Raw genomic sequence first — 26,977 nt, 5'->3', positions numbered from 1 at the left:
TTTTTTACCATTCTTGCTTCAGTTCGTTGATAGAAAGAAAATACAAACAAAAAATAAACTATTCGTATCTCGATTTTTTTCATCTTTGAAAATGTTTTCTAATATATCCTACTTGGCTAATTCTTCTAGTACAGACGTAGGAATGTCTGATTTAGAAATTCAGAGGCTCAATTATCCTAAATGGGGACATCAGATAGTTGGATTGTTCTTAATGTTTGTTGGAATATTAGGTTTTATAGAAAATTCGTTAGTGCTTTTCACGTTTTATAAATCGAAGCAGTTACTATCACCGACAAATGTTTTTATCTTAGGGTTAGCTATTGGAGATTTTTCCATGGTTATCTTTGGCAACCCTTTGGCTTTTACGTCGGCTCTAAATGGCGGATGGTTTGCTGGCGATTTTATGTGCACATGGGAAGGATTTATTGTCTATTTTATCGGTTGTTCACAAGTTTATCTCATGATGGCCATCGCCGTTGACCGTTACATTGTGATAGCAAAGCCACTGAAATCTTCGATGATTACTAAACGAGTGGCGGCGCTATGTGTAGCGGCATGTTTTGGCGGTGGGTTATTCTGGGCTTTGATGCCATTTGCAGGATGGTCAGCGTACGGACTTGAAGCGTCGGGAAGTTTTTGCGGCCTGCATTACGAGGACAGCAGCAAGTCGTATATAATGCTAATATTTATTTTTGACTTTTTCATACCTCTCTTGGTAACGATATACTCCTACTTTAAAGTTTTTATGACGGTAAGTACTTTTATTGGTATTTCTAACACATGTATTAACATAAAATGTCACCCAAAATACAGTTACTGTCTGAAGGTTTAAAAACAAGCTCGCAACAAATTTATCTAGCAAGTGAAGCTCATGGTGTGAATTAATGCAGTCTTTTACGAAATTGAAAGGCCAAAACCGAAATCAAACCCATCCTGAGAAGTTCTTGAAGCTTTAACAGAACAGGCCCCGACTTCTTTCAAAAGAGAAACTCCAAGGAGAGCACAAAAGGTTTATATGATATTAAAGTTATCAATTGTCCGTGCATTTATAAAATATCATCATGCAGATGTTAAGAAGACACCCAAAAATATCGGCCAAACTAGACCTACTGAACGTACAGTCAGGGGGCTGGGATGGGGATAGTATAGCGTGGGAGAAGCATATGCTTTAGACCCCAAACTTTTGGCCAAAAACTTACAGTTCACAGAACAACAGTAAATAAAGTCTATTTTTGAAAGAATATTAATGTACCGGTAATGTCTACTGACACTGATAAGAACTTATTTTTTTCATTGTTCAAACATTTTCGAGGTAAATATGGGAAGGTTTGGCACCTTTTTCTTCCCCCAATGTTGAAATCACTCATATGCTTGTGTTTTTGGTAAATATGATAAAACAATCTGACACAAGTTCAAAAACATGAAAATTAAATTATTGGTTTATAGGTAAGTACTGTGAAATTTTATTTAGGCTTTATCATGCGTGTTCAAATAGAAGTTTTATATCTCATTTTATGTCAGAATTATATCTATTTTTATATCGCCTTTATCTTGTTTGGATATCAGTTTATCTCCCATTTGATATCAGTTTAATGTCTGTTTGGATATTGGAGTTACCTTTCAATACCATTAAAACAAGATAAAAACTTGAAAACAACTAAAACAGTGAGAATGTCATCATCACTAAATCATGCATTCACAGGTTGCTAACGTGAACAAAACAATGGTTTGGGATATGAAAAGTCGAGTAGCAAGAAAGAACCTTAAATTAGAAAGAAAGATGTTGAAGAGCTGCATCATTATGTGTGGTAAGATATTTCAGCAGCATTTGAAATATAGTTCAATAAGCATACCCATATTTATAGTTTGTATATAAGTAATATTTTGCATTGTTTGAGAATTTCGGAAACAGTGGTACATACAAAACAACTTTAACATATTTACATTAACCCTTATCACACTGGACATGATTGATCCGGCCTTTAGGACCAGTGTATCAGCCTGCACATCCGTGCAGTCTGATCATGACCTGCACTGTTCGCCATTCAGTAAGTATGTTTTTGGTATGCACCCTTTTAACAGTTAATGGTACTGCCCAAATTGAAAAACGACAAATCACTAAATGAGATATATCATTTTTTAAAACGTTAACGTCACTACTGTAATACCAAAATTATGAAATGGCATTATTTTACTCCCGCAACGCTAAACATGTGATTAAAGATAAAACTCATCAGCCAGAGTCTGACAACAGTTTGTGATGTTGGGTTCTTTATTTCAAGAGATCTTCTTATATTTAATATTCAAACACTTTTAAGATTTTCTTTTATATAAACAAAGAAGGATGTTACCGTGTTTTGTCTTGTCGATTAAAAGACGTTTCGCAAAATGACCTATTTTTGGCTATTCCGCCTAAAAGAGGATTCCACCTTAGTATCTCTTCCTGGTATAATTCGAACGTGTTCGGTCTTCGTGATTAGATTACTACGCATCTGAACCAAAACTTGTTTTATTTGCCAACACAGCACGCAAAACTAAAATCTATTTCCCCAACAAACTGAACATAACTTAAAGATGAAATATTTTCATAAATGCCTAATGTTCTCCCTTTGCATACTTCAGTTTGTTTCTGGGCATGCTGGTTCCCGTATGCTCTCGTTTCGTTCTGGCAAACGTTTGGCAACCCTGAATCGGTACCAATCTGGTTAGCGGAGATACCAGCGGCTGCCGCCAAATCAGAGGTAATCTTCAACCCGGTCATATACGTGGCAACTAACAAGCAGTTTCGACAAGCATTCTACAAAAACCTGCCCTGTTCTGGCTTGAGAGACATGCTTGTAAAACGAGAAGAGGAGAAGGTACAGTCTTCGAAAGAATCCGATATCTCGGACAAGCATGAAGACCCGGTAATTATGTAATGATTTTATTGTTTCCTATTGGATTATCTGAAATCTAACCGACTATCTGAAATTAGGACTCTATTTTATTAAATGCATTTAAGAATCTGAGCGCACCTGGTAGATTGAAATTTTGCAAAAGTGTTTCCCACCAGTCTCATTGTTTTTTTACAATGCACTTGTTGATTTCTTAAAGTACATTATGTCATTGACTATAAGAAGAACCCTACCAAGCAAAATAATATAAAACTCGGACTTAGGTGTAATGAGCTATGCATCGTTATAAGACTATCTACAAATTACCTCCATTTAATAGGACTCGTTGTATCGCAGACTAATTTAATCGCAAAGAAAAAATATCTGAGTGATGTCCCTTGTTTTAAGAATACTAATAGATTACTTCCGAAGTAATAACAAAAATCATAATATATAAATATGTCTGTAGTTCATTAACAAATGAGGAAACTCACATAAAGCTATATTAAATAATATTAATTAAAATTTATAATTATTTATGGTTATTGTTATACTAAAAAGCTAATTTAAGGTTAAATTTGGATACAGAAAAAGCATAGCTCTTTAATATTTTCTTAGGCGACGAACAATGCTAACCCAAATGCCGTAGCTCCTGTCGCGGAACATGGTCCGACAATGGTGGAGTGCTGAAAAGAAAAGTTCTTTTGTCTTTGAAATGGCCGTGCAACAACCTGGAGATTAGAGAAGCACGTATTGCTTGGATTACTGCGAGAAAGGATATTGCACTGGATTTAAAATAAAATTATACATCGAATTATTCAAGTGCCATCCTATGAACCAACAGTGTCCGCTTCTTTAAGACGGAAATATTGTATGCTTATTGTGCCAACGTTGTTTAATAGCCTATTGTGTTGTTAGTCTTATTTACATGTAGAAAATAATCTCGTAAACACATTTCGTATGGCTATGCCGAACTATCATTATTGGATTAATTAAAGTATATGTAGTGTGGTCATCATATTGCCGTGTGATCTGACTACTCGTCAAGAACAATTTTACTCTTTATTAGATAACACGACGTATACTTCACATATCTTTTCAAGGTTAATTCTTTAGAGAGATACACCATATTAGGAGTGACATAGATGTACCCTACAGTGTATAAAACAACTGATTTCTCTTTGGTTTCCTTCATCATTAGAATATATTCTCTGCACACTGTTTGTTTTCATTTTGTACATACGTACGTGATTGTGACGTAATTTTGAGAGAACTGTTACTGATGCTGTAGTTACTTCATGTTCCAGTCCATCTGTAAATATGTCATATTTTTATTTTGTTATAATATAATATATTGATTATGTATGCGCCAACTAATGCTTCTGTCTTAAAACGTGCTCTTCTTATAACCTATTTCTTTAATTGATTGCATCTTTCGATTGAACACTCGCCGACTTTTCGAAGTGTATACTATTATGTATAAGTGAAACATGTTACTATTATAACCTGATGAATTTTGTTACTTATTTAGAACAATGCATTTTAAACATTTTACCATAATAATGTATTGTTATAATTCTTACTGAATTGTTCATCTGATAATAGCTGTGAAACTATAAATCTTTGTCATGTTGTATCACACGTTTAGCTTTACTTTCGATAACTTTACCATGTTTTGCTTAACCATTGTCAGTATCATTAAAGTATATAGGCACGTTTTAGCAGGATATATTGTGAACGATACTCCTTTCTTTTCAAGTTTTGCCAGAAGTCTGGCCAGAAAATTGTAATGTATTCTCACTGATATATGTATGGTGTGATCATGGTGTGACTTCACGTTACTCGTCACGTCAGTCCGGTAAACACAACTGAACTGTTGATGTCTTGAAGGAAGTAAAAAGTCACTGTGCTTGGGAATTTGTTATTTTTATCAACAAATTAATATAATAAATACTTCTAAAAAATAACAAGGAGTTCGACCTTTAGTTTGTTGTTTTCCATCCGTGCCTCAAGTTTCAAAATAATATTTCAAGTTATGAGCATTCTTGAAATTTGACAAAAAGCTCTCTTGTTATCGTACATAGAAATTGATTGTTTTGATAATCAAGATTAAGTGCTCTTATCCGAATATAATAATATGGAAAAATATGAATATGAGCATTAACTTTAATATTCAGTGGTAGCATCTTTGATTAATACTTTTTGATAAAATTGATGTCACATGACTGGGTTTACACCTAAAGAAATTCAGTGAATACAAATTTAATAAAGCGCAGACATGTTCAAATGGAAATAATGAATGTTATTTATCTATTTCTGATGTTATTTATGAAGAGGTCTTTCATTAATATCACAGACTATATAACCAAAGACTCCCAGAGATTTTTACCAGTATCAATGAGTGCTCTGCTAAAAAATCTTCTGGTGTAAACCTTATTCGCATTCAAGGATGTTACATTTTTTTCTAAATCAGGTTTCGAGTTATCCGCCAATATCACAAATGCTTCAGTATTGAAACACAATAGATTCCTGTCATACTGAGTTATATTATTGTTTCTCCTTCATTAACAGTACTGTAAACAAATGTTCATAAACTTATTTAGGAAAAACACTTTTAAAATAGTTTTTAACAGAACATCGATTGCTACTTGACCGGAGTTGTCCTTTTTTTCAAAGACCGACTCATGTTTCAATCTGTCTTTCTATCAACATTTGATTTAACTGTACTGTAGTATTTTATTACTCATTCTAACACGACCCTATTTGTTTGCCTATACAAAGAAGATCGAAACAGTGTATTATTACGCAACAAACTCACTGTTTGTACGTCACAATCATTACTTTATATAGCGGCGAGCCGGAAAAGAAACCCCATACAAAACAGCCAAGTATTTGATGGATGTCGTCAAAATGCACAGAGCCTTAATATCGTGTTAGAATTGAACAAAAAGTATCTTTAAAAAGATACACGGCCGCATTAGTCAATGCACACTTTAAGCTACGAAACGTGCATGCACTCTGTACTTTTATATACGATCGGGTATTTATAAAGCAAAACAAAATGTAGTTTTTAAAGTAAAATTGTCATGTTTTTATGAACAGAACAGAACATAATTTTATTTCAGTAGCTTATACATATACAATATCTCGTTACATACATACAATTTAAAATATAATAATGAATACCGCCGTGGGGTAGGGGGCATGCATGTGTTGCTCACTGTGCAACACACAGGTTGTGCTGCCATGAAGACGGACTAAATGCGACCCTCTCCTGGCGGCTTGGCACCTCTGTATATGGCGGGTACATTGGTCGCTTTCAATTATGCAGTTCATTGTCAGACACGTATTTTGATCGATAGGTTAATATGTATTTTAGTTATAATGCATAAACAAAAAAAGTGTCTTATAGCCAAAAGGGGCTCAGTGCCAATTTGTGTGTAAATACAAAGTTCTGTTACCATGTACACAAGTCACTATAAAACAGCAAACTTATGGTGACATTTTAAGCATCCTACAATTGACTTTATTGTTGTTCTTAATTTATGTATAAATTAATCGTGAAAGGTTTTTCAGGGTTATCTGGTACTGTATAACCTGTATAATATGCACAACCGTGCATGTATTGATACAACAATAACGTAAACTTGTCTATTCTCCAAACACAAAATATGACTTCAATATGCTATATGTCTTTTGTTGTATTTTTAATTGGTGTTTTTTTTTCTCTACTTGAGATTTAATATTTATCCTTGATTTTATGAGTTTGTCTTGTGACCAAGAAATTATTATATTTTAAATTGTATGTATGCAACGAGATACCGAATATGTATAAGTTCTGTTCATGTTTTTTATATAGAACATATTTTACAGAACACAGTCTAGTAGTTTATATCATAATTATATTAATCATAATCTAGAAAACTTTAACAAAAAATAAAACTAAAAAAAAATGTCAAGGGATACACGAAATGACCAAAATTGGGACGAGCTGACTGGGGGACGAGTTGACTAGGGGACAAGTAAATCAATACCAGCCCGCGGCCGGAAAAATACATCTGGAACAGTGATTTCTTCTTTAATAAGATCGGTGTCATTCAGACGCATATCATTATATTACTCGGACAGCTCTCTCGTGATATTCCTGCGCATCTGAACTCAAATATTCAATACAGCGACAAATCATGTTTTGGAATTATATCATTTTTCAATTAATATGAAGTTATTACAATAACAATATCAACGGATGTAATCGAACGGCAAAAGGGTGGGACAACAAGTTCTAACATTAGAGACTGTCCTTCCCTTCAGCAGTTGATAGGAAAACGAAACACAAACATAAACATTATGTAAACTCGAGCAGTAACAAGCAACACAAAATATCATATATTCAAGTTTGAACAAAAATATTATCACGACCTTGTATATTGGAACCATACATGTCTGGCCCCTACTGCTAAAACGGAGTCAGAACTTCCTTGACCCACTGTCAAGATCTAGGCATTGTGCTTAAAACAGACAATTGTCAAGTTTTATCAGCAAAGGTGATTTCTAAGTAAAGCCGAAAAACAAAAACAGGTACTTACAATTATGTTCACTGCTTATCGCACATGTTCGCTCCACATACCAGAAAAAAATATAAACACTTTACCAGTTTGGTCATTTCCCAATGAGAATTAAAGTTGCTGGTTGGTTCCCAACAGATGTAAAACGCCGAGGTTTCATTCTGATTAATAAAATAACTTTACTATAAGACTAAAGAAATAACTCCTTCTAGTTCCAAAAATCTTTTTTTTCTCACAGCAAGGTAAGAAATGGAAAATATCGCGGGACAAATAGGTTTTCTCCTTGTGTTCATTTTGAAAGGGATGTAGTAATAAAATCCGTTTTTTTATCAAATATATCTATAGGGTTACTTGGCTGATGTAACGCTGCAAAAAAGGTACAACAAGATTTTCGGCTTTGCTCATTAAAATATTAGATTGTCTTGGAGAATGTTACAAAGCGCCTTTGGTCTTTAACGAGTGACATAAGAAAACTATTTATTTTCACGAACTTTTGAGCGCAGGCAATTCCATTAACTTGCCCTTTAATAAAAGTAATGTAAAATCAGAAACATTAGCTTATTGAATCTGTACATACCAGTAAGTATAATTTCCGAGTAGATTTTATTGCGTGATGAACGATATAATCACAATCAAAAGCAAAGAAATTGTTTCAGATCTTAGCCGAGTAATGTTTGATAAAGATCAAACTGCCTCCTTAAAATTGCTACAAATGCATATTTTTTATAACAACAGACGTTTGAGTTGTAAAATGCGTTGCTCAACATTGAAAATATTGAAAAATTAACGTAGATTAAACTTCAAGTAATTACGGTAATTACGTGATATTTTTTAACGTACAATACTTTAATGGAAGTTAAAAACTACAAATTATCAAGCTCCTAAAAATACGACAAGCATACCTTTTGCTATAGACAGAGACAACTAGACCATGCTACACACACGTCTTAGCTCACTAGGTACATAAGTGGAACACATTTGGTAGAGGACAAATACGCATTCGTGATTTCAATATATCTATTCTCTGTGTTCGTGGAAAGTAATCTTGTCGTTATAAGAATTGGTTTGGTTTGGTTAATTGATTGTATATGTTATAATGCTAGAATACATATATATAAACTATTTGTTTATGTTTAATTAACAGACTGTGTATAACACGGTTCTTGAATAGATAAACTATATATTCTGATACTCTTACACCATTATAGTGTCTAAGTCTTTGACACTGTTATTAGTCACGATATAATTATCAGCATCGCGATAAGCTAAAGAACCTTTAGATGTTAGTGACGTCAACAAGACACATTTATTCCTATGAGCCGATTCGTTTATAGGAAGCATACGTATGTTCTTCTATACCGAACTATAGGTTTTAACTATACAGAGTATCCAGTTATCTGTCCATATAGAAAGATAATCCAAAAAGATGTTTCAGATTTCTTTAGTAACTTGCAAAAATAAATGTGATATCCACAGGCTTTTGCTATTTGGTATGCTGCATTGCCTAGTGGTCCTTTACCAAGATTATTCAAATTATGCCCCTGAGATGAAAAGAGACCCACCCAGGGGGTCCCAAGTTTTACATAGACTTACATAGGAAAAGACTTTAAAAATTACTTCTTGCCTGAAACTGCAAGGCCTAGGCTTTTGATATTTGGTATGTTGCACTGCGCTATTAAATGGTCCTCTACCATAATTGTTCAAATTATGCCCCTGGGATGAAAAGAGGCCCTGCCCTGGGGGCCCCAAGTTTTACATAGACTTATATAGGAAAAAATAATCTTCTTGTCTGAAAGTTCAAGGCTTAAGCCTTTGATATTTGGTATGTAGCATTGCCTAGTGGTTCTCTAACAAGATTGTTCAAATTATGCCCCTGGGGTGAAAAGAGGCCCCGCCCCGGGGGTCACTTGTATATGAGTTATATAGGAAAAAATACTTCAAAAATTATCTGATCATATTCCTAGATTGTTATAATTACCTGATGACCCCAAGTAATTAGGGGTCACTTGACTGTGACCTTGACCTACTGACCTACTTTCCTGTTTTTTAAGATACAGCCTTGAAATTTGGATGACATGTTCAGTTTTGCACACCGATCATAACAGCATAGAAATTTGGACCACGTCAGTAACTTTCGATAAAGATTTCAATACTCATCTTTAATGTTCTTAGCCCTGACCTACTGACCTACTGACCTACTTTCTTGTTTTTGAAGCTACAGCAAAGAGATCTGATAATTTTTTAACAGATTTCAGTACTTATCTTGAAGCATCTTTACCATGACCTTCTTACCTAGTTTTGTTTTTGTTTTTGAAGCTTTAGCAAAGAAATTTGTTCAAGCAAGCATTTAAACTCAGGTGAGTGATTAGGGTCATCATGGCCCTCTTGTTATCAAATTACACTCGCCGCCAGCCTGGTCTGCCAGTTTATGATAAAATGACCATTTATTGTAGATAAGTTAATATGTTTTATAAAGACATTCGCTCCTTGAAATAAAATGCTCAACTCCATTTGCATGTTTTACATCTAAAATAACTTTACGTTTTAAAACCAATATACAAGACGCTATTCACAGTTTTAAAACACTTCCCAGATTCACATAGGAGGTTTAAAATCACAAAACTAAGTACAGCCTTTCCCAACGTCCATTATAAATTTGAAAGCAGAATTTTGCCGCGGACAAAATAAAACCTAATTTTCCATTTTCGGGAAAAATGATAAAGTTACTATCTTTTAAGCTAGCTTTGCTGAACAAGTCATTCCTTATATTGAGATACTTTCTACAGTACATTCGTGTCTGCCGGTTTCTAAACGAACTGACGCTACACAGCATCTAAACTCAACAGGTAAAATTATAGCAACATATTGTTACGTACCAATTCTTGTAAGTTCTCAGTTTGGTCTGCCAGTATTACCCTGTACAGCATTTATGTTCTCAGTCCAGCACTGTTCAAACTTCCTTATACATGATTTTGTCAAATAATCAATTCAAATGTTTTCGATAACGGAGTGCAAGGGTCAATAAAACGGGTACAATTATACTCGTTCAAAATACTTATTACTTTGTATTGCAACATTTACAACCTCTACCAGATAACTGCTTACAATAATCAAATTAGTCAACATCCACTGAGATATAACATTTTTTTATTTGAAGCCTAAAAGGTGGATCCAACCCAAATCTCCTATTTCTTCTGTATTAGGTGTAGTTTTACCTGTCGCATGAAAAATCGCATTGCGCGATTATGGACAGGCTCAATGCTGAAAAGATTTGTTATCCCATTTTGAGGCTCTATATCCAGTCACTGGCCACACCACAGAATTATAGAGTTTAGTGTACACCTGAAATGGCATTACATCAGTATAGTGGAATTTTGCAATTAAAAGGCACATGACCCTATGTCGTAAACCCCAGTCCCTGGAGTAAAATGTTCAACCTAAAGGACCTAAATTGTGGTTCCTCGCAAGTATCTAATTGCCCAGGTTTTGGGGTAAAATGTTCAGGATGACTGGCACCACTGGCTTGATTATTTCAAGGAAAAGCCAGGATTCCTTCTTAAACCACTTTCTGTGTTATTTCAGAGTTCATTTAATAATTAGTTTTTACACCACTTTAATTATAAAAAAGAAAAATCAACACATATGTAAAATTAAATGAAGACACAAAATTAGTACAGTTTTATAAATCTATTAAATCTAAACTCCACTCTTAAACACACATTCACAACTGCAAAGATCTAAACTATTGTCTACTGATAAACTCCATAACTGTTCCAAATAAAATGCACATAAAGTTCAGTATATTTTTAAGCAAATAAATTAAACTCCAAAATTCTAATTTATTCTCCAATACGAATGAAAAATTCCTAAAATTGACTTTTAATTTCCATATAATTTCCAATCCAAGAAGTCTTAAGTCCAAAATGTAAACTAGAAAAGCAAAGAAATAAATGATAAGCACATATTTATTATGAAGCACCAAAAATGCTGCAATCTGATTGGTCAATGACAGTTTTTGCAAATATGCAAAACCTATCTCATCAAATGCAAGAAATAGAACAAATGTCAACATAAAACAAATTACATAAACATAAACTAGAGAAAAAATTTCACGATATCAGTATATTTCAAATTATAGATAATGATTTAAAAGTATCTAAATTAAGTGTCAAAGAACTGACACACAAATTCTCCCAAAAAATATCCAATATGGCTGCCAAAATTAGGTGTTCACTTCTAAGGGCCATTTTTAAAGGATTACAAGAGAACAAGGCATCTAAAAATTTACAAAAACCAATATAACTAAAACAATAACAATAAAGTTTCAGTCCTGAACAATATCTCTAAATATTTTTAATAAATCGTTTTCATTAGCAAGCTCCAATCACATATGAAATTGAGTAGCAAAAATGTAAACAAACGGACATTCTTCCAGATTTCTCTAAAACTACAAAATGTCATGTCCTCAAACTTAACAAAAATGTTAAAACATATATTTACAACATACTGTAAATAGAAATATCATGGTAAAATAAAAATATGCATTTAGGGGCATGCATTTGTTTTTACAGCAACTGTGTTCCGGGCTTGTAAAAATATGCAATAAATATTATCAATACCAGCCCGAATAACTTGAAACTTACGCTGAAGTTGCGTAATAAGATGCTTCGATAGTCACTGTCCTCAAAACAGTGTAAAACAGTAAAATCATAAAAATATTCACAAAAAGCAAAATATTAATTTTGTTGCCAAAACCCAGGTTTACCACACCTACCAGCTGACTGACTGGGCAACATATTTTGCTGTTACATTGCAATTTATAACCTCGTCCAAAACTAAACTAAGGCAGACATACTTATTCGTTAAACGGATAACTTATATCATACCTAAAGTCAAATGGTGTGCACATTACAGATAGCTTTTTTCTAAAATGGACATTATTACTTTTGTTTTCATTGATGTGATTTCTTATACACCAACCAGATAAAATGTCTAGCATAAACTGAAAATCATATCGTCAGACCTTAACTGGTAACTAGGCGTCAAAAAATGAACCAAGCTAAAATTTGTTTTATTTATCAAAAGAATATATTTTGTTTATATAAAAACAAATTCATCAAGACATAAAAAACCATTATGCATGTTATGTATGAATGCTGACGTGGCTTTAAAGGTACTGGACCTTCAGTTCTGCAAGATTACGTAACCTCAGCATCTTACAGGTATTCTTTGGCCCTTTACTGTAGCTCAAACAGACACACGGCCGGAAAATACCGAACTCTCACAGGGACGTTACGTAATCAAACGAAAACTGCATATTCCATATAACACTTTCTTTACACGTCGTGCGGAACATTGTGCGTAAATAAAAACATAAATAAAACGTACATTATCAGCATTCGAGTGAATTTTTATATTAATGCACGTTTGCTTCGTGTAAATACACCCTGATTACATGATTTTATGAGGAATAAAAAAATGATAAGAAGTGTGTGATTTAAATACTGATATTCACATTTAAGATGAAAACAAGCAATTAAACCTCACAGATAACAACCTGGAATAAATGTTAGCACTGCACTTATTGAACACTGTGTATAGGTAGCTTAATGGTGAAACAGAAGAGTGTAACACAGATTCTGACATTAGCTTTGAAACACTTAAAAATTAATTCATTTCTTATATTTACATTATACTTACTTTTCATTGGTAAAAAATGTTATATAATAAATTGCAAACATTTTGTTGCATTTAACATTAAAATCAGCTTCCCGGGCATTCTGTTCACCAGATGGAACAACTGCGACATCATCTAAGGAACGTTCTCTTTGACTACATAATACTGTAATACTAAGCAGCGGTGACGTAACTTTGGCGCCTTTCCTGATTTCCAATGGAAAAGAATAGGGCGAATGTAAATATTTATCAATATTCTATTAAATGGGGCCTCAAAATTAATGTTAAAAATACCAAAGTCTGCATTTTTGAAAAACGAAAACAAAATCATGCATTTTAAAGGGAATGTTAATGGTGAAAAATAAAAAAATTATGGTGTCAACTTTACAGACACTGGTAATATGAAAAACGCTGTAAAGACTCTCTCCAACCAAGCCTTAAGGGCATATCATTTGGCTGTCTCTGTTCAGTAGGATTAATCTAGATGTTAGAACGAAATTATCACTTTTTGATACGACGGTTGCACCTAGTCTGTTGTATGCGTCTGATAGACTGGGAATTTACGGTTAAAATACATTTAAGATTGTGTAAATTTCTCTCGGGTGTGCGTAATCAAACCCCGAACTTGGTTGTCTTTAGAGAACTTGGTCGTTGTCTAGTGTGTGTTATCAGGAAAGATAGAGCCTTAAAATATTGGATAACCTATGTATACAATGCAATAGTCAATATGTTAATGCATGGTCTCATGAAATTAAATCTTTGTTGGACAGTTAAGGCTTTAGTGATGTCTTGTTGAATTTTGATTCTAATTGTAACTATTATGATATGTTTAAACAACAGTTACGCGATCAGTATGTACAAAACTGGAAAAGCGTCGATTTAAAATGTATCAAAATTGGAATATTATAGAAAATTTAAAGTAGAATTCTATTATGAAAAATATTTGAATATATTAGAAAACAATTTACTGAGAAAACAATACATCAGTTTTAGAACTGCATCGCATAGCCTTTTAACAAGTATTCAAGCAATAGACAGAAATATTTTGTAAAAACAGACTGGTCGTCTATACAAAAAATCATTAATACTATGCCCTACATTAATAAGAAAAGAGTGATTTAAAATGCTAAATATGTAAGTGAAGATATTGAAATACGGAAACAAACCCTTAAAGTTCTAACCGCCTCTTAGTTTAGGGTACTTTGTTTTATTATGGATGATAAGTTCCGCTTTATTTGTATGTCTAATTGATTCTTTATTTCATATCAGTGTATTTTGACCATATTTGGAACAGCTATTACAAATGGTCAAAGGCATTCGTAGTGCCGATTTGCCAATAAATGAAATGAAATGCAATCTTTTGCGTGGTTGCCTTCGAGGTGTTTACTCAGTAAGAGAAATGTACTGTAAGAAGTAAGATTATAATTGACACTAGAGAACTTAATTTAGACACAAATACATTTGCCCAACGCCGTTAGAACAAGAACTCTAATGTGCACTACACATAAAATGCGTGTTACTCTGCAGTATAAATGCCGACTACTTCTTTTATCAGCTGATCAATAAAATCACTTATATTACAAAAGAACAGGTAGAAAAACAGTTCTGTGTCTGCAACAGTTTCATTTTTTAAAGATACGTGAAATGTGTTTAATGCATGATCGTAAAACATTATGGAGCTTACAGCTGGGGATGGCGAGAGATTTTCGTAAATTTTAAGCACATCCCGTACACTCAAAGATTTCCATTTGTAATTTATAAGTTGAAAGTATCAGCACGTGTGCTTTACTCTGTAATATGGCAGTAGTGTGTGCTTGAAAATTACAGTATTCATCTAGACTTTTATGGTCACATCTGGAATAAATAGGCGTTAAAGACCTACCCTCTCTTAATATCTTAAAAGAATCGACATGTTTTCCTGATTTCCGACAAAAGCCAAACACTTCTTTGTGTATCTAAATACAATGTATGCACGGTTTAATGTAAATCGACCTGAATGGTGCAAAGCTTGTAAAGTAAAGTGTTTGTCATTCATAATGCTTGAGGAGAAAAGTGGCTAAAAGTCACCTAATGTCGAATTGTTTCACTTTGTTCAAATCTGCCTCCAAAACAATGACGCAAAACTTATGGTGCGATGCAGTGAAATCTACGCATCTGCTTTTTCAAGCTAAATGCACGTATAAATTGATGTCTCTTAGAATTCATTTTTAATAACTAAGATCTTAAATGATAATTTTAATTTTCTTCGAAAAGGGGTACACAAAATATTAAACATCGGACGGGGCCAACATTTCAAACTGCTCTCCTGTAACCAAGATGTGAAATTTTACATTGTTTCTGATAAATAACATAATGTTGTTTGGATTCTATCTAAATCGTCTATACGGGTACTTGGAGTATGTCAGTCAAATATCTCTTTACAATTGATAAAATGTCTTAGATTTCAATTTTTGGAGAGAATGTCCAACGCACATCTGGATTCAAAGACTACCCACTTCTTTATACTGAAACGATTTGATAACTTTAAAATCGTCTAAAACTGGGTCAGTAAATGAACTTAATTTCAATACATTTGTTTTTGAAATTCGTAAATTCATATTCAGGTGTTTTGGTTGTATATCATATCACACATACATTTTATCAAGACTGAAAGTATCTGGCGCTGCATGCCTGAAAAAGATTTATCATGTTCTCTTATGGTGGCGGACTCGTATCATAGTCGTCATTTTCCGTACGTTTATTCAATTCGACATTCTTCGGACGTAAATATACTTGAAAGCGCAAATGACTTTCCGTAAAAACCGTAAAATACAGAAAATAAAAAACATGCACTAAATACGTAGCTGACCGTTTTTCATTACCGGTCAACTATTTTATACATGCAGGTCAACGAACCCACTTAACAGGTATTGCATTATCGCATGCTCTTAAGATATTGAAACATGATCTGTATGAAAACAATACTATTGCAAATTATATTTCGGTTTAATACGCAACATATGAATAGTCCTTTGACAGTGTTGTGAAATTGGTTTTGATTAACAACATGTACACGTATAAACCTAACCGCTACAAGGGTAAAAGTTGGAAGCGACTAGACAGTTCAAAACCACTGTAGTTTTGTAAATGGAGGATATTTGACATGCAGAAAGTCTTAGTTTTATCTAATACTAACTGTAAAGGATTCACAGTACTGGTTGCTGCAAATTCTCTATGATATTGAATGACATGTAAATTAAAAGAACAATTTCAATCAATTTCATTAACTGACGAAAGCGCGCGAACGGCAATAGTCAGCTCCTTTCAAACTTAATTGATTTATGAGTTTCTGACTCGAAATAAACATTTTTTTTTTCATCCATGTTTGTGTCAATTTTCCTGGATCAAAACAAATCCGTGCCAGTGTCCTGATGGTATACATTAATGTGATTGCCTTAAACAAAACAAATGCATTGTTAAAGCTATATCATGGATCGCATATATTCAATGTTGTGTTTTAACAGCGAATGAACGTGACTCTGAAGCTTGTGCATCTAATATACTGAAATACCCCAACATGTATACAATAAGAATAAATTTTTCAAATTACAAGAACAAATTCAAATGAACTGTTAACATATCATTAACATATTTTCTTAGATAACAATACCACTTCTATATATTTTCAAAGGTGCTTCCATTTAACATGACCTCAAAAACACATAGTAAAAATAACAGTGGTGCTTTTCAAAACCATAAAAATATCATGCAGATCTAACTCAAGTTCAGACGCATTAAAGTATTGCAAAGTTCGTAGCAAAATATGTTTCAAACCTTGTTTATGTTCGCTTTAAAAAAAACCAAAACATTAACTTATAAATCAAGTACTATTTAGTATATCTGATAAATCTGCTTCGAAATTGTAAAATTATCATCAATGAAGTACAGTCTACAAAGATTCCACAAATAGCTCACCTGTGTATAACATTTTGATATAGATTCTTCTAAATAATATACCAATGCCACTCTGATAATGATATTCATAGTCTTAAATTAAGTGCGCGGAACTATAATCACTGCATTGTCATTGCGTTCTTTAATATTTTTCAAAATGACATCTCGTGAGACCTTACTGACAATATTCACATCCGACACACGATTCTTTCTACAGCAAAGGTACGTCATAAAATTCATCCGAAATTTTCTGTTCATAAATGTATATATTACGGGATTGATGCAGCAGCTAGCCATGCTGAGACATTGAAAGTAAAATTTGAGATAAAGGACTGTTTTCTGGTTTGATTTCGATTTAACTGATTGTATTGTTTTCTCCACAGAGTTTAAAACCATGATTGGGCTCCAGCATATGATAAACGCAAGCATTACAATAACCAGCATTTTTATGACACTTTTCTTCATATCAGCATTCCGGAGGGAGTTCCTTCGCATGCCAACAGGTTTTCTGATCCATAACTGGTACCCAATCAGCCCATAAGTAGTTGACATTATCAGTAGCGGAATTATAAAAAGAACGACTAATGTTAACCATAGTTCTAATGGTAGTTTGTATTTATTTTCTGGCCAAACGCAAACATAGTTTTCTTCAGTTGAATTGTCTTCACATTTCTTTTCAACTTTCTTCACTGTATAAAACACAGCATTTGGTACGCTGCATATGAACGACAAAGCCCAAATCCCGACAAGAAATATAGCAGCTGGTTTAGGGTTCTGTAAAAATTTCAGCTTATACGGATGAACAATTGCAACGTATCTGTCAAGCGCTATAGAACATAATGTGAGTGAACTGCATGCCACGGAGAATGTCATGAAGAACGGTACAAGCTTACAGGCAAACGGTCCAAATATCCAGTAAGTGTCGAACGCGGAACCAAGATTAATTGGCACGCAAGTTAATGTAACCATGAGGTCTGCAACCGCTAAGGACAAAATGAAGACATTTGTAACCGATCTCATGTTCTTGTCGAATGCGAATGTAACAATGACCAAGGAGTTGCCAACGAGTGACATGAAGGTTATAAGCCCGTACAATATTGACAATAATACTTTAGACTCCAGAGAAACCGCTATCATTTTATCATTTCCTTGTGTTAATTCCTTAAACAAATCCGGATACATCTTGGCACAGTACTGATTCGAGTCCGGCTTTGAACATTTGATAGTCCCTACACAAATAGCTCTTTGTAGTTCTTTAAATAGATTTTCAGTTGTCGTATACATTTTGCTGCTTATGAGAAACCCGCTGCTCGGGTTAATGCTGTACTAATTCTGATCAAATATCTCTTCAAAGATGTACAGAAATGATCTAATTTATCCTTTTCATTTGTTCCATTTTTTTCCAAATTTGTAAAATCTATTCAGAAAATATGAAAGGTTATTATCACGAATAATGTATGTTTTCCACGCACCGCTTTTTAAGCTTCCTATAACCGACTGCAAGTTCAAATTAATGCTCTTAATCCGACAAAGGCGTTGTTCGTCTGAATTCTGTCCTATTTTATGCGATAAAAGTGTACATATGGTTGAAATGTTTTATTCAAGGGTTTAGTTTTCTATAAGCAAACAAAAGCCATATGATTATCTTTGACTTATCGTTTTTATCAATTGTTCATAGTCAGCGTTAACTTAAAATTCCCTGAATATTCATAGAAGTGCAGACACTCTTTGTCGAGTTCTTGAGTTACGAATGAAAGTGATTATTTCGCTTCTTTCATCATGATATTGCGGCGCACCCAGGTTTTTGCAAAATCAATCACACAGAAGCGATCAATAAAGCATATTCATACTGTGACTGAATATATTCAATCATAATTACAGCTGGATGATAGCTTTTTCATTTTTGAAGGTCGTGCTCAGGCCTTCGTTTCGGACGTCTGTCTGCTTCCTACGGGTAATACAGGCATTTCCAACTGCGTGGTTGTCTTGCGACTTTCTGTCGACATTCTGTGTTCAAGAACTGGTTGAATCTGAGCTTTTCTGCAGGTCAAAAGTGTTCGGAAAGCTTTTCTGAACTTTTCATTCATAAATGCATATACGAGTGGGTTCCAGCATGTGCTGCTTAAAGCTAAACATTGTAGAAATGAACGCCAGTTAAGACTATTAACATTTGTGGGCACGTGGTTTGCATTTGCAATAACATTAAATAGTAACAGCGGGCTCCAACATATAATAAAGATGAAGACTACGGTAATCAGCATTTTAATTGCTTTGCGCTTTAATTTGAGTCTCACATCGTAAGTTCTCTGTGACATTGCACCAACAGGTCTTTGAGCCCACAGTTTGTAACAAATAATGCCATACAATATGGACATAAACAGGAAGGGCCCATAAAACAGGACAAACATGGACACCCATATATCGAACACCTTTTTCGTTATTTGGTGATGCTGCTGAACACAAACTATTTTGTCTTCTTCGTCTATTTCTTTGCAGGCTGATACCTGAAGAGTGTCATAGAAGAAGGCATACGGAATTGTCGAAGCCGCAGACACACACCAGACAACCACTTGTAAAATGGTAGCACGTTTTGTCGTCTGCAAAAACTTTAGTTTCAAAGGATGAACTATTGCGTAATATCTGTCAAAAGCTATACAACATAGTGTCAGTGAACTACAAGCTACCGACAATTGGGTTATACACGGCATTAATTTACAACCAAAACGACCAAATAACCAGTGCGTCGGCTTTAGAATAAAGCCCATATTCATAGGAATACATGTAAATGTCACCATTAAATCACTTATAGCCAGTGATAATATGAATACGTTTGTCACAGATCGCATGTACTTGTTAAAAGCAAATGTCATCACTACAAGTGAATTTCCACACAGAGATAAGCATATCATGAGAGATGTCAAAATTGACAGCAACACTTTACTCGCCGTTGGAATGGTTTGAGAGTATAGTCGATCTCTCTCAATCTCCTTCACGAGATCACCGAAAAACCGTTCACAAATCACATACAATGGATCCTTACTGTTGTCGTCGACGGTACACAAAGTGAGTTTACAAATGCCCTGTAAAATGGCAGGATCCAAAGTTGTTGTCTCTTCGTTACTATGAAAATCGTGATAACTGGAGCTATTATTTCCCAACGTCGAACATATTGCTGTTCTATTGTTTAATAACACACTCTTATTTTCCGTCGACATTTATATAGATGTTCGAATGCCCCACAACTTCAAATCTTCAAACAAAACTGTCCTAAAAGTTCACAAACAATTTGAAGGAAAACAAAGATAAAAATGCAGCACGTTCAGTAAGCAAGCAAGCCACTGTTTTCATATGTTAAATAACGGGTTGATGACAAGTTGATTCGTTTCTTGTATCATCATTAATCATCTTCACTCTAATTTACAGCGAATGTCTTTCCTTTAGGATTTAGGAACAAATGCATTTGTTTACATATATGGTCTGTGTTCCTTTTGGATTCCTGTGTAAATATTATGTCAAAGCATTTCAATATGCTTATATTGGTTTTAGGACCACAGTTACCTCGGTGCCTCGTGACGTTGGCAGCATAGAACGCTTTAAACAAACAGCATTGGGGACAGGTTCTTGACTGATATCCGGAACGTATGGTCAATATTTGCAGAACACTGGTCATTTATCAGTATGCATGGAAATGCTATTGGTCGAAAGATTGGATATCATCAGTTATGACGTCATAAGGTGAGAAGGAAGATAATGATCCATGGTTGCTTTAATGAAAAATAATGCGTTTATTTGAATTATGTTGAAATCTATAGAAAAGCGGGTTTTATTTCCACTGTTATGAATAAAGTTAAATAATTATGTTAAAAGTTTATAACTCATGTATAGAAAACTGTGTGTAATGCTAATGGGTTGAGTTGCTAAAAGTTTTGTTGAAAATAAAATAATAATGATACTAAAATACTACTACCGCTAATGATGTTATTACTGTTACTATTGCTGCTATTACTGATAATTGTAATAATAAGGATAATAATAACACTAATATATGTAATATTGTAGGAGAGTTTTATCATGATAGAATTCTTTCCATAAAGAGTAAAAATTAATTTCAATCAATTATGCAGAAATGAAATAAATAATAGATAATTAAAGTTTCTACGATACCTTAAATTAAAGTTGTTTGCATTCTACGCAATAACTGTAAAGAAATTTATTTATTACATATTTTTCAGTGAATTATTGAAAAATTAGAGCGAAATATATTTGATGTTTTCACAATGAAAAATATCAGGTATATTTTTACTGGTAAGAAACTCTAAAATTGGGTAAATTTAGTCAAAACATAGTACAAAGTATGAAGTAAAAAGATTTTTTGTTTGTTTTACATGCAAGATCAAAATATCTTTCTCTCAAAAACAACATATCTTATCATTTGCTACTTGTGAAAATATTGCATTGGTGTTTACTCGTGAAAGATATTTCAGTCTTACGCTGAAACAAACAAATATCCTCTATATCTACACATCCCGCTTAAAATTTGCGCTATTCAAAATTTGCGTACGATGTGGGTTGCAGCACCTAATCAAATTTTGCTTTGATTGTAAATACAAATACACCTTGCAACTTTGGTTTTGAATTTATCAACGTATTAAATAATAAAAAAAAAAACTCTTCACAATGGAAGAGAGGTAAAGGTTGAAAGTTCTATAACACACTATGTTGTCACGTTGTCGTTTCAGTTTCCTTCATTAAAGTTTAGCTTCACTGGTAAAATATATTATACGACAACATTGATATCGATGTTACTAAGTTAATGATATTTAATCAGTCCATCACAAGTAAATTTCATTAGTCAAAAGATAAAAGTATATATATTTGCACCCGAATCCTTTAATGCATATGTAATAAATCTTTATATTTATTATATATACCTACGACTTTCCTGTCTCAAATACAGCATGTTCAACTCCCATCGGATACGGAAAAATATTCAGTCGGAAATGACGAACTGATAGCGTCTCGAAGTTCCATGCGCCAAAAAGTTCACAATTTAAAACAGGAACATATTTATAAAACGGATCATTAAAACAATCAGTGAGTTAAAGGGAGTTTACATTTTGAAAAATACTCTTGTTTACTTTAAATTTGATAAAAGGTTACCGCTACATGCATGCATAAAAACTGGTCGCACTTTATCTTATTGATAAAACATCAAATTTATGAGATTTTTTTGATAAAAGACGATATGGTGATGTTTATCAGGAGGCATGTACCTGTAAAAGCGAATATAACACTACGCAGGACTTGTGCACGTGCGCATTACTATGATATTTTTAGGTTCGAATTGGAGCACTTGTGACTTGATGCAGTGGTGTTTTGATAAAGTAGTCCGACTTAAAGCTGTTCTGAAATTAAAAAAAAAACAACCTTCAACATGTCCCTGGAGAATGTCATGCATTCTAGTTTAGTTGAGAATTAGTTTTTTCATAAATAAAGCTAAATTAATGTGTCAAAGATATTCGATATTTTCGTGAATTTGAAGCGAGATATAAGATATTTTTTATCATTTATATTTCCTTTAGACATTTTCTAAATAGGCTTGATACCTGTGGACCAATGATCCGCGTCAGCATATCATGTTATCAACACGACGTGATACATACAAAAATACTTTGATATTTTGAATTTGATTTAGATATAATGCTGATTAATAATGCGTTATCAATGCACTTCACATTGGGCGAGTGATGGGACTTTGGCTGTGATGTGCATAAAGGATTGACAGCTTATCTACTTTAACAGATAACACCGACACAACTTTTCGCTATTATCAAAAGTTGACATTCTTCAATTCTCCAAAAATCATCGTTTTAAACAGAGCATCTACAAAAAGTATCTAAAAGGAAATTAAGTGATACATTTTGTCCGATTATGTGATTTTCATAAAGTTATTTTAGACAGGTGAGTGACATTAAAGTATGCCATTTTATTTATTTCTGATTGAATAAAAAGGGTATTTAGTTTATACGGTTTATTCAGCCAGATTGTGAAATTTATTCAAATCACTCGCTAGGGGTATCTCGCCTATGAGGTCCCAAACTATGTAGTTAAATAAATTACATTACTCAAAGAATATTAAACTGACGTTTACATGTTCTAAAACACATAAAAATGACAACATAGATTTTTTTCACAAAGAATATAAATAAACATCGTGCTTTCCGTTATTAAAGAATAAATATGTGACATAATTCTTTTGAACAGGATGAAGAAACAAGTGATATTACTGTTAGTGTTAGTATGTCGATGCTATAGCCAGGGGCCTAGTAAGTATTACATCTTCTTGTAAAGGGGCCTGCGTGGCCGAGTGGTTAAGGTCAAGGATTTTGAATAACTTGCCCCATACGGATGTGGTTTCGAGCCTTATTCGGGCGTTGAATTCTTCATATGATCATATGAGGAAGCCGTACAGGTGGGTGGTTCTACCCAGGTGCCCGCTCGTGGTGAAATAATGCACGGAGGGGCACATGGGGTCTTCCTCCAGCATCAAAGCTGGAAATTTGTGTCAGTGCAACGTTAAGCCAATTAAAAACAAAACAAAAATCTTCTAGCAGAAGGACAACAGTGTGAGGATGCGTTAATTTTTCTTCAACTAGCACAGTCTCTTTTGTTACACCTTATATATTTAGATGTTTTAACAGTAAAAGTAAGCTATATGTCCTGGATTTCAGATATCTTATAATTGTATTTTTCGTGTAAATGCCCTAGTTTACAGAGAAGAGGCGTTGAAATAAAGTTATTCGTAAGAAAGAAATCAATGTGAACGAAAACATGGCGTTTCGCTCGTGTCGGTTTCTTATCCGAGTTAAATTAAACGTTCAAAACCTCGATTCACCAGTCTCATTGTTATCTTTACTTTTTATGCCGTAAATCAGCACATAAAACATTTTGCGTTTTAAATTTCAGTTCCAATAAATGAGGACCAGAGTGTTGGTAAGTTTGCAGCATTTGGTCTTTTTTCCACAGTAGCATGTTTTCACAGTTTTTTCTCTTTCACCATTACTTCTTACCACATGGTAGGTTGATATTTCATGCCAGTGTCATTACATACTACTTTACTTAATATTTTCCAAGTCTATACCGTGTTATTGTTTGTTTTGTTTTTTGGTCGCAAAATGTGTTTTATATTGCGGGTGGTACTACTAGCCAAACAAACGACCATAGGTTAGATGCAGTTATTAAGTGACTTTTGGTATTATGGTTATCACGGCTATCATTGCTACGGTTTTTTTTCCGAAAAGAAATGATCGTTTAACATTTTGGCAAATTTCCATTGGAATATGTCAATTTTTGACACCTAAGTGACAAATGTAACAACTAAGTTGAGAATATTACCGTATAAATGGCTTTTACTTTTACTTGGAATTACAAACGCCAAAACGGAAACTGTATTACATATATAAAAGGTGACTCGATTGTCTAGTAGTACACGCTTGACTGTCAATACAGAAGTACGGAGTTTGAATCCCAGTCCAGGCACTGGAAATTTTTGAAATATTCTTATTTGTATTCTTGCCAGTACTGGTACTTCCCAGGAAAAACGGCTTTGCGTGTATAGGTCCTACTGACCAGTCACGTTAAAGACCCAGACTGTCTTTTCTCAAAGAGCTACGCTAAGTTAATAATAATATTGATAATGATTATAACTTTATTTAAAGAGGATAACATATTTGGCTATAGCCAGTCTATCATAATAATATAACAAGAGCACCGCCTACGGGTGCCATCGCTCGTCTGCAAGTGCTGGACAGTATGTAAGAAAAAGAAAACCAGTTCAGAATTAGTACAAAAGGGCCATAATTCTGACAAAGTGCAGGTTAGAGTTATGGTTCTTGGCCTGTATCTTATGATGATAAACAAATGTGCAAAGTTTCAAAGCTGTAACTTTTATAGTTTTTGAGAAAAGGCGGACCTGAACACATATTTTAACCAAGAAACTCATATTTTCTAAGTACAAAAAGAGCAATAATTCTGAAAACATTCATATCAGAGTTATGGTTCCTGACCTACACGATGAAAAACAAATGTGCAAAGATTCAAAGCCGTAGCTCTTACAGCTTTTGAGAAAAGATGGATCCGATCAAAAATTTTAACCCAAAAACTAAAGTACGAAAAGAGCCATAATTCTGATAAATACATATCAGAGTTATTGGTCTTGACCTACACAGTCACGTACTGATGATAAACAAGCGTGCAAAGTTTCAAAGCTATAGCTTTCATAGTTTTTCAGAATAGATGTACCTAAACAAAATCTTTATGTAACATAGACAGTGAAGTGAAAGACACAGTGAACAAATTAATCCTTAGTTGCATAAACAGTATGAAGTACAATGAAAACTGTTTTGAAATCTAGGCAATATTAGAAGATAAAATTATGTACAAGCGATTTAGGAATAAATATTATATGTAATCCTAGCACCAAAACCCTAAAAACTCTTTTGTGAGGAAAGTACGGAAAAGCGTTGGATTACATTTAAAAACTTTTTAAGAATAATATTGTTTTTATGTCTGCATGAAATAGTTATAACAGAAATAGACTAACGAAAACATAAAAATCCATGATAGAAAATGTGAACACTGCAAGACTATTACACTTTGTGATAAGACATAAGGAGAGAAAAAATAAATAAAAGAGAAAAAAAGAAAAAAGGAAAAACACAAAAAAAAAGAAAGGAAAAAATATGTTGTCAAAGAATAGTCATATGAATTACACACTAAAATAGGTAAGAAGGGAATGAAACGAATGCAGTGCCACTAAGTACAATCAATGAGAGTATGTGTAGAAAATACTGAATATATTTTATAAGTGCAGATAAGAATGACCTTTTATGATACTTACAATGTCTGAGAACCCATGAATGGGAAGTATGATTAGTATACACCGATAACTAATATTGCGGATGGTGTTGGTCGCTGAAATAAAAAAAATCAGTTAGCCGGGCATGTCTGTGTCTAAAAGGTCTCTCTCTCTCTCCCTCTGTCCCTCTGTCGCTCTGGCCAGATATTTCGATCTTTCAATTCTGTACTGGTAGAGGATGAATTAAGCGCTCGAAGTAGCTGCCTTTGTATGTAAAACGCCATTTAACGTGTTTGTCACGAAACGGGCATTATGAAAATCTGATGTATTATATGTTTTCACTTTTAAAAATAGGTTCCCTGGTAGCTAATTTTACCTGTAAAACGGGAAGTATCGAACCAGTTAGAATTAAGGCAGACTATTTCTTCACAAATTCATCTGGATCAAAAACGTTTATATACCTAAATAGGAGCATAAATTTGACAAGCGGCACCGACTTTCCTTTCATCGATTCTTCAGCATGTTTAAAGCAGGTATGGAAGACAATTTCATTTCTATGTTTATGACTGGACTAAAATCGAAGTTTTATATTAATTAGGCAGATTTCTTTTGACAAATTTCACCATGACAAGAAAATAGGTATCTTTCATTATGACGGTTTTGTTTACTGCTTTAAAAAATAAACAAACAGTCTCATTGACCTTTTTCACCGCACGAGAGAAGCTATCTTCCACTTGATATACGGATATTCATCTATTTTACATGAAATAAAAAAAAATGTTTTACACCGATAGGTTTTGAGGTATTGCCTGTATGTAAATTAACAAATATTATTTATATCCTAAAACATTTTTGTGTTTTTATATTTTAGTTTTATTATTGTTATAACCTGTTATATATTTTAGGTTAACTTTGGAGATATGAAACTGAATTTCAAATGCAAAAATGTAAGTACAATACTTTTGCACAGAAAAAACTCGGGACACGAGATTTGCTTACGTTTTTGTCATAACATTTTTTCGAAGATGTAAATTTTCTTTATCGGACGTCAAGGTTGTCTAAACGTTTTGAAT

The 26,977-nt window shown here is 33.6% G+C and overlaps 3 protein-coding genes and 1 long non-coding RNA gene across 4 annotated transcripts; 2 read left to right on the top strand and 2 right to left on the bottom strand.

Moving 5' to 3' along the window:
* Positions 1–30: 30 nt before the first annotated feature.
* On the top strand, positions 31–4,707 carry LOC123562898 (visual pigment-like receptor peropsin). Its single transcript, XM_045355484.2, has 4 exons — positions 31–751; positions 1,703–1,808; positions 2,623–2,906; positions 3,492–4,707. The coding sequence occupies exons 1-4, from the start codon at positions 92–94 to the stop codon at positions 3,561–3,563; spliced, it is 1,122 nt and encodes a 373-aa protein (XP_045211419.2). The 5' UTR covers positions 31–91; the 3' UTR covers positions 3,564–4,707.
* A 12,439-nt stretch (positions 4,708–17,146) lies between these two features.
* LOC123562362 (cholecystokinin receptor type A-like) lies at positions 17,147–18,326 on the bottom strand. Its single transcript, XM_045355002.2, has one exon. The coding sequence runs from the start codon at positions 18,227–18,229 to the stop codon at positions 17,147–17,149; it is 1,083 nt and encodes a 360-aa protein (XP_045210937.1). The 5' UTR covers positions 18,230–18,326.
* Positions 18,327–18,963: 637 nt separating this feature from the next.
* On the bottom strand, positions 18,964–20,262 carry LOC123562361 (QRFP-like peptide receptor). Its single transcript, XM_045355001.2, has one exon. It carries the CDS (start codon positions 20,260–20,262, stop codon positions 18,964–18,966), a length of 1,299 nt encoding a protein of 432 aa, XP_045210936.2.
* A 2,599-nt stretch (positions 20,263–22,861) lies between these two features.
* Positions 22,862–26,432, top strand: LOC123564557 (uncharacterized). The gene is made up of 4 exons (XR_008367181.1): positions 22,862–23,008; positions 23,312–23,373; positions 24,014–24,040; positions 26,259–26,432. It is a non-coding gene; the product is annotated as an uncharacterized LOC123564557 (long non-coding RNA).
* Positions 26,433–26,977: the final 545 nt, after the last annotated feature.

This window comes from Mercenaria mercenaria, chromosome 2 (assembly GCF_021730395.1).
Source record: "Mercenaria mercenaria strain notata chromosome 2, MADL_Memer_1, whole genome shotgun sequence".
NCBI lineage: Eukaryota > Metazoa > Mollusca > Bivalvia > Venerida > Veneridae > Mercenaria > Mercenaria mercenaria.
Note: the sequence above shows the minus strand (reverse complement) of the source record. Positions and strands in the feature narration are given on the sequence as shown.

Bases quoted from the DNA above. Each gene is read 5' to 3' on its own strand.
- LOC123562361 (XM_045355001.2), bottom strand. From the start codon at position 20,262: ATGTCGACGGAAAATAAGAGTGTGTTATTAAACAATAGAACAGCAATA.
- LOC123562362 (XM_045355002.2), bottom strand. From the start codon at position 18,229: ATGTATCCGGATTTGTTTAAGGAATTAACACAAGGAAATGATAAAATG.
- LOC123562898 (XM_045355484.2), top strand. From the start codon at position 92: ATGTTTTCTAATATATCCTACTTGGCTAATTCTTCTAGTACAGACGTA. The intron at 1,809-2,622 runs GTAAGATATTTC...TGCATACTTCAG, and splicing joins GAGCTGCATCATTATGTGTG to TTTGTTTCTGGGCATGCTGG. The intron at 2,907-3,491 runs GTAATTATGTAA...ATATTTTCTTAG, and splicing joins CGGACAAGCATGAAGACCCG to GCGACGAACAATGCTAACCC.